Source organism: Sciurus carolinensis, chromosome 1, assembly GCF_902686445.1.
Source record: "Sciurus carolinensis chromosome 1, mSciCar1.2, whole genome shotgun sequence".
Lineage (NCBI taxonomy): Eukaryota > Metazoa > Chordata > Mammalia > Rodentia > Sciuridae > Sciurus > Sciurus carolinensis.
In genome coordinates, this window is record NC_062213.1 from 185,137,238 (window position 1) to 185,146,145 (window position 8,908).

At 45.8% G+C, this 8,908-nt stretch overlaps 1 protein-coding gene across 1 annotated transcript; it reads right to left on the reverse strand.

The window, feature by feature from the left end:
• Positions 1-1,736: 1,736 nt before the first annotated feature.
• On the reverse strand, positions 1,737-2,320 carry LOC124964949 (dynein light chain 1, cytoplasmic-like). Its single transcript, XM_047525766.1, has 2 exons — positions 2,312-2,320; positions 1,737-2,247 (listed from the first exon to the last, which is right to left on the reverse strand). The coding sequence occupies exons 1-2, from the start codon at positions 2,318-2,320 to the stop codon at positions 1,834-1,836; spliced, it is 423 nt and encodes a 140-aa protein (XP_047381722.1). The 3' UTR covers positions 1,737-1,833.
• Between the last annotated feature and the right edge of the window lie 6,588 nt (positions 2,321-8,908).

The window sequence follows — 8,908 nt, forward strand, 5'->3', positions numbered from 1 at the left end:
AATTCTCAGACTCACGCTTTTGTCCTAAGGGTCTGCCGTCATCAACCACTCTACATCTGTCAGGTTTTAATTATAGGCAGCAGAATCTGAATCTGGCTAATTAAAGCTGAAAAGAAACTTATAATAAGGATTTGTTTAGCTCATGGAATCCTCAGGGATGTTGAGAACTACCCATACAACCACACAGTCAGAAACTGTAGCCCAAATCATGCTGCAGAACTAATCTAGTGGGAACCCCAGTTCTGCTGCTGGTGCTAGCTTGCCCTGCCAGTCTCCCCAAAATTAGACATGGAGCTGCTGCTAGACTAGAAGCTAGGTGTAGCTACCTTCTGCTCCCTCTAACCCATTACCAGAGGCATTCTGCTTGGTCCCTGCTATTTAAAGTTATATCTTCCAATTCAAAGTCAGAGTTAGATGTCCCTGATTAGAAAATACCAGTCCTAGGTCTGCACTATAGAAAGCAAGACTGTCATTTTTTGACTTTTCAATGAGAAGCATGTTCTACCTCCCTGTGAGTAGAACCCTCCCCCTTCCTAAAAGAAACAGAAAGAGGATGTGGTGGGGCTCCTCATCAGAACACAGGGCCATGGTCAGGCTAGGTGGGATGGTGTAACAGTGGCAGCAAGCAGCCTCCACCCTCAACCATGGGAAGCAAAACTCTTAAAGCCCAGAAGACCTCTCGCCCACTCTCTTGCCCACTGCACCCCCCACACACCTGAGGACAGGGGGTCTTGCATCCCTCCCTGGGCTGAGGTGTGAGGGGTTTGCAGAAGGAGGCTGCAGTCACCAATTCTCATGTTGTCGTCTGGCCAGAGCTGCCCAGAGAAATGTCCTGGGAGAAAAGAGAATGGATGAACTTCCTTCGAAAACTAATAAAACAAGAAATGGAATGAAATAATAATGAAATGAAACTAGATGTCTTTACATGATCTGGGGTCACTTTCCGGAAGGGACCTTTCTCTTTCTCTCTCCATTTGCCCATCTCTTCTCCCTCCATGCTCCATGGATTGCTATTCCTTACAATCTTGGGACCCCATCTTTTTTTTTTAATTTGGTGGTGCTGGGGATTGAACCCATGGCCTTATGCATGAGAGGCAGGCACTCTACCAACTAAGCTGTATCCCCAGCCCTTCAACAGACTTCTTTTTTAATGCTTTTATTAGTGCACTACAGTTATACATTAATAGTGGGGTTCATTTTGACATCCTCATGCATGCGTGGAATTTAATTTGCTCCATTTCAGTCCCCAGTGCCTCCTCTTTTCCCTAACCCTCCTCCCTCCCCCAATTCCCCTTAGTCTATTCTACTGATAGGAAAACAGATTTCTAACAAGCCCACGTGATCACCCTCACGGTCAATTGCCAACCACTCCACAGACATAATCTCTACTCAGAACAAATTTCCAGCCGGTCCATGCATAACCATATTAGAACTCTAAATAAAAAGAAGTAGCACAGCTCCACCCACCAATTTCAATGGTTTTCACTTAACCTAAGTTCCCTTCAGTTCTTGTCCCCATAGTAAACATTTTTTCTTAAAACTGCCGTTATTTTTGCAGCTTCCTAAGCACCAGACATCCTGATAAGCACTTTAAATCATATCACCAGCAATGTTTTATTTCCCGAATCCACCCTTTTTTCTTTCTTTCTTTTTTTTTTTTTTAACATCTCCAACATTTATTTTTTAAAGGAATGAATTGAGAGGAAAAAAAAAAAACATGGGGCACAGAAGTATGGAATAGAAAATAAATACAAATGTAAGCTGTTTTGCTAATTGTTTTATAACCACGACAAACTAGTACAGAGAATTCCCTGTGCAAAACACAATAAATGTTCAAAGATCAAGCTGTTCCCTTAGCAAGGCTAAAGATTTCAGTCTCTGGTATTTGGAATTTAGGCTGCAGTCCTTATTTTTGGATGGATCACTGAGTGTGTGGCACAGTCTATGCTTTGAACCAGATTTGAACAGAAGAATGGCCACCTGGCCCAGGTAGAAGTAGATGAAGTGTTTGGTTTGGTGTGTCACATAACTACCGAAGGTCCTCCCCACAAGGCAGTGCCAGGTGGGGTTGAACTTCTTGTCAAACTCCTTCTTGATGTGGGCCGCAATATCGTTTTCTGTGTTATATTTCTCCAATGCCTGAGTAACGCACTCCACCAAACACTGCTGCATCTCTTCTGACACGTCCGCATTTTTCATCAGCGCCTTTCGGTCGGACCTGGTTACCGTGGGGCAGTGGCTGGGCGACTGCAACCGGCTCCTGAGGGAGGTGCTGGCGCAGCTCAAGCCCAGAGGGAGTTGCTCTCGCTACCGAAGCCATGGCGCATCTAAGCAGCCCCCCGCCAGCTGCTGCCGCCTAGTGCTCCCAGAAGCCACCCTTTCTTCTCTCCCCCCGAATTCCTTTCTCTCATAAAAAGAACTATCATTTATTGAGAACATACTTCGCGCCATACTATGTCCTCTTTTAATCCTAATGACCCAGCTTTTGTGTGTATGTGTCCCACCCCTCCCCCAATTCTCCAAATGAAGAACTGCTGCCCAAGGAGGCCCAGGGACTTGCCATGGGCCTCAGGGTAGTTAGTTTCCTCCTTTGCAGAAGGAGAAAATGTCTTGGTTATTACATCCCCATTTAGGTTTCCAGGGGCCAATTGGGGTTTGACTATCAGATCCTTCATTTTTATGGCCTTGGTGGCTTTGGGGTTTTCAGGAGCCATTGTCAGACAAGCCTTGAGCAAAAGATGCCCCTTTTTCCTGATATTTCAGACATCCTAAGGAGAGATGGAGGAGTCCAAACAAGAGCCAACGAATGAGGAAATAGTCATGGATTTGCAGAACAAATGGAAGTACTCCCGGGCAGCTGGGAAGAACTTCCAAAAAAGAACTTGCCCCAGAGCTGCAGTCAGCAACGTCAGCCCTCTGGGGAAGCGAAAGTGCCCAGGCCAAGAGTGGGCTGAGTTGAGTTTTCTGAGTGAGTTTCTTTCTGTTTTGTCTCCTGAAACAAAACCAAACTTGGATTGCACAAGCAGAACTTGTTGCGAAGCTGTGGGGATATCTGAAGGAAGCCTAAATCAGCAGGGCCTAGGAGAGGCCTAGAGCCAGAGAGAGGACCCATCAGAGACCCTCCAGCAGGTTGACCCTCGCTTGCTCTCTCTTTCAGCTTTCCCCTCTCTCCTAAACAGCCATCTGCTTCTACATGTTATGGCTGGTGATGGTCACACCTCCCAAGGGAACACCAGACTGAATCCAAACCCCAGGCCAGCTTTGGGGGGATGCAGAAACTCCACCCCTTCCTAACCCAGACCACCCACCACACCCAGCACACCTGCGTGAGATCCTTCCTCTGCTGGCTGCAGATGCTGATCTTCTGCCACCACCTGCACCACCCCAGGGATCCACTATGGGGGCTCAGGGGGGTAGAAGCCAGCACCTTCCTTTCTAGGGGTCTTCTGAGAAATTCCTTTCCATATGGTTCCCTGTCTATATTGTGAACCTGCTTGGGGATGGTGGTGTTCTACTCAGTCCCAGGGAGAATAGCAGAAATACTCTCACTCAGGGAAGGGCCAAACCACACCAGTCTTCCATCCCCCAAAATGGACACCTAGCTGAGATTCCAGAAGTCACCTGGTCCTAGTTTCTTAGTGTCTCCTTTCCTTTTGACTTACAGACTGCCTTATTCAGCTGGCCTCCAAGGTCTGTAGACATTCATTCTATTTCCTCCTTCAGGTCACAGCTATTCCAAGCTGGGCACTGGGTACAGAGGCAGAGTCCCTGTCCTCAGAGGCTCATGAGAGGCGGGGGGCAGCTAACCCATGAAAACAAGGGTGACCCAGATGTCCTCCTGGTTCTCTAGCCTACAGGCCACACTTCCTTCTAATGTGCAAGCAGTCACCATCTGAACCCTCAACCTGCAAGACCTCAGGAAAGTAGGTCTCTTACCAGGGTCCCTTTGCCAAGGATCTCTGAGAAAACTTACAGGCCACTCATTTTCTGTGGTTTTGTCTGCTGTATTGGACCCCAGGTCTGGACTAGGGGCCAGACCAGGACTTTCTCTCCCCAGGCTGCTACTTCCCTTCAACTCTTGCCCAATGTGAGCATATTCTCAGGGAACCCTAACCCCCTTCTCTCCTCTGTGCCCTCTTCACAGGTGACCTTGTCCAGTCTTTTGAATATCATCTATTTGCCAATGACATACAAACCTTTATCATGGACTCTGACCTGTCCCTGAGCTCCAGACTCATGTCCAACTGCCTGTTTGTCATCTTCACTTGGAGATCAGATAAGCAGTTCAGACTTAACTTAGCCAAAGCAAACTCTGGACTTGTGGCCCTGCCATGTCCAACCCAACCTGCTCCCCCTAAATGTCTCCACCTAAGCTGGCTTCCGTAGGTGGCACAGCGTCATTGGCTTAGTTGCTCAACCCACAAGCCTGGGAGTCACTCCTGAGTCCTCTTTGCTCAGACCTGGCAGCTAGCTCTGCTGACACCACATCAGGCCCTTTCCTGAATCTGCCTTCTTCTCCCCATCTCCATCCAGAGTCCCCTAGACCACGTGGTCATCACCTCTTGCCTAGGTGAGAGGGGTGACCGGTCTCCCTGCTTTCTTCCTGGTTCCCTGCAACCTGTTCTCCACCCAGAACCCAGAGGGAAAGTTTTTTTTTTTTTTAATATAAATACTCAACTTTCCTGCTTAAGTCCTTTTTGACGGCTCCCCATTCCATTTAAAATAAAACTCGATTTCTTACCCTGACTTACAATGCCCTACCTGAGTTGTCCTCTGCCTACCTCTCTTAGGTCACAGAATGCTCTCCTTGTCTCCCTCTCTCCCCCTCCCCCGTCTCTTTCAGCCGCACTTGACCTTCTCTCTGTTCATCAGAAGAATTGGACCCACCTCCACCCTTGGGCTTTCAAAATAGGTATTTCCTTTGTCTGGTAAACTCTGCCCACCTATGAGGGTTTTTTGTTTCTGTTTTTAGGTAGATTGGTTGTTTTGTAGATGTGTCTGCTTATGTGTGCGTGAACGCCTATATGCACACATGTCTGTCTGTCTGTTTTTACTAAACATGCATTAATGCTATAAAACCAATGGCTTTGCATATGGGCCACCAGGTTAGGAACTTTTCGCCTGAGACCAAACAATTCTAGACCATTGGGATGTTCTTTTCTCCCATCCTATTTTCTTAGCAGATGACAGGACTTTGAACCTAAAACAAATCACTTTGAAGTCTTTCTTAACAATGAAAAGACCATAACTTTGTAATCATAATAATATGAAAACAATATAGAATTTCAGGCCAAATCATTAAATAAGATTAAGGAGGCTCATATTGAAAGAATAGAAGCTACATTTAGCTAGAACAACAACACACACACAATATATCTTTCAGAAATATAAGGATATGTTGATAGCATGATTTTAGTTTTCATTTCTTCATCCAACAAATTAATAGCCTACTATCTGCTGGGTACTGTTCTAAGTGGTGGAGAATAAGCACTAAGCAAAACATAAAGTCCCTGAGACTATAGAACTTGTAGGGAGGAGTAGACAGTTTTTTTTTTAATTTTTAATTTTACTTGTCCTAATTAGTTGTACATGACAGTAGAATGCATTTATACATTTTGATAGGTCATACATAAATGAAGTATAATCTCTCATTTTTCTGATTATACATATTGCAGGATCATAACAGTCAAACCATTTGACCCAGCTATCCCACTCCTCAGTTTTTACCTAAAGAACTTAAAAATCAACATACTACAGTGACACAGCCACATCAATGTTTATAGAAGCTCAATTCACAATAGCTAAACTATGAAACCAACCTAGATGCCCTTCAACAGATGAATGGATAAAGAAAATGTGGTATATAAATATATAAATATATATATATATATATATATGTGTATACACACACATGATGGAATATTACTCAGCTTTGAAGAAGAATGAAATTCAGGCATATGCTGGTAAATGAGTTAGACAATATCATGCTAAGTGAAATAAGCCAATTCCAAAAAACCAAAAGCTGAATGTTTTCTCTGATATGCAGAAGCTAATTCACAATAAGTCGGGGACCAGGGATAGGGAGAACTGACAGGTTTTTAAAAAGAAAATATGTGATAAAATAATGACAGTGGATAGAAAAACCAAGGGTAGGAATAGAGTTGCAATAATTAGTGTGATCCAAAAAGACCTAATAAGGTGACATTTGAGCAGAAGCCTAAAAAACAAAAGGAAACTTTGCAGCTCTCTGACAGAGGAAACAGCGAGTGCAAAGGCCCTGTGATGGGGGGCGGGGGGGTGCCTGGTCTTTTGAAAAAGTCTAGGAGACCAGAGTGGCTGAAGTGGACTGAGCCAGAGGAGTGGTAGAAGATGAGGTTCAAGAGGTCGGGGACAGGCATAGACAGCTCAGGGTAGGGCCTACAGACTATTGTGAGGACATCGGCTTTTAATCTGCATGAGAAGTGATGTCACTGTAAGGTTTTGAGGAGAGAGGAGACATGATCTGATTTATACTCTGAAAAAATCATTTGGATTGCTCCATGGGGACTGGGAGTGGTGGGTAAGGGAAGATAGAAGCAGAGAAATTAGCAGGTAGCAATTGCAATAATTCAGGTGTCAAATAGTGCCAGACTGAACCTTGGTGATTGACTTGAGGTAAGGATTTAAGACGTGGTTGGATTCTGGATATAATCTGAGGATAGGACCGACAGCTTTGGTTAATGACTGTGATGTGGGACGTGAGGGAAAGTCAAGAAAGATGCAGTCGAGACTGCAGAACAAGACTAAGAGAATCAGGAATTCAACTTTTGAAATGGAAAACTTAAAATGACCATTATATATCCAAGTAATGTTGTTAAAAAATGTAAAGTGCTAGGCAAAGAAGACGCTTGATGTGTGCGTGTCCATGTGCGTGTGTGTGCACGTAGGTGTGTTGAGGTGAGACCCACCTCTGTCTCTTGGCTGTGTGATCTTGGCTAGCCACCCAACTTTTGGAACACAGAGCTAATCAGGCCTACTTCCCAGGATGTGATGGTCTTAAAGCATGTCTACAATTTTTTGACACTCTGCCTAACAAAAATAAGGCTTTTAATTCCTCTCTTTTTGCAAAAGAGCAGACAGTAGTGGTGACGGCCAACAAGCTGAATGCAGCAGAAGTGATGCAGTAAGACTGCCAAGCTAGGCAGATTCTAGCAAGCTCTCAGAGGACACTCACCCGGGGAGCCCACTCACTATGTTGTGAAAAGTCCAGCCACAAAAGAGCTCATACAGAGGTTCCAGCTCAGCCCCAGCTAAGGTCACTACCAGACTCTGCAAGTGACAGAGCCTGCAGGTGATCCCAGCTCTCCCAGCTAACATCAAATGGGGCAGAGGTGAGCTGTTCCACCAAGCCATGCCCAAATTGCAAGGCTGTGAGCAAAACGGCAACTGTGAGGGCTTTTTGTGCTCTGGAAAGACATCTACGGAAATGGAGTCATGGTCTGTAGATATCCAGAGCTACTCATCTAGTAACTCCAGTCAAGTTTCCCAGAGGAGGACATCCAATCAGAGAGACTGAGCCTTTCAGCACTAGGAAGGACCACCAGGACATCTGGCCCTGGCCTCCTCTCAAATCCAGTCTTCTATCAGGTCCTCTCATGCATAACTGGATACCACCCATAGAACTTCTTCAACGTGCTATACTCAGCTATGTCTGCTTCCCATCCCTGTTCTCTCTGTTCAAACTCCTTTTTCCTCCCCAGACCCCAGAAACTAGATTGGCAGATTTCCCAGGACTCAGGGATTTACTTCTCCCAACCCAATTGAAGGCAGGATCCAAAACCTTCCACAGTAAGAGCTTCTTCCCACTTCCCTAGAGACATAAAGTCTAGAGTCACTTCCCAGAAATAGGGCACAGTGACTTGAAGCAATGACTTCCTGGAAGACAGGAGAGAGTGGTGGAGAGAGGCCACCATCAGCTGCTGACAACATCCAGCTACAATGTAGCAGGGGGAAGGAGGTGGGACAAGCTGTGTGAGTTTGTGAACATGATTTTCAATGATCACATTATCTCCAGTCCTCTGTAAAGTGTCCCCACCAGGTTCCATTGGTTCCCAGGACATGTCTCACTTATGCTAAGAAAGAAAAACAAGTCCTTTCCCATAGTGGCCCTTCCAGTTTTGCTGATCCCCGTGTCCTCCACACTCCTCTGTGGACTGTTATCTCTCCTTCCAAACCCCATTTCACACAGCTGCTCCTGCTGGGCACAGCTGTTGTGTGCAGATGCCTCCGGCCACACTGCCAGGGACCGGGCAGCGGATGTTCCCCTGCCCCACTGCTGGGCACAGCATACACAGCTGCTGTTTCCTGCTGCTCTGCCAAAGGTCCTTCCCACACACCCCAAGTTCAGCAGCTCAATGAGCCCTCTAGATGATGTGGTGGAGGCAGAACAGGAGTGGATTTGCTAAGGCTGTTGCAGCAAAGTACCACAAATCGTGTGGTTTAGACAACAGGAAGGTCCTGTCTCACAGTTCTGGAGGCTGGATGACTGAGATCCGGGGAATCAGCAGAGTTGGTTGCTCTGAGGTCTGTGGGTCCAAGCCTCTCTCCTTGGCTGGTAGGTGGCCGTTTCCTCTCTGTCTCTTCACTCTGTCTTCCTTTTATAGTTTATCTTTGCCCAAATTTCCCCTTTTTATAAGCACACCAGTCATATTGGATGGCCAGTTGAAGCCACCTTAATGACTTCACTTTACTTGATAATTTCTTAAAGGGTCTCTCTTTAAAGGTTACCCTCTGAGATACTGAAAGGTAAGACTCCAACTTACCTTCCTATAAGTGACATAATTGGTCCACAGCAGGTTCCTTCTGTTTCTGTCACAGGAGTGACCTGGAGGCCATAGACCTCATTCATATGAATGAGGCCAAGTATCAT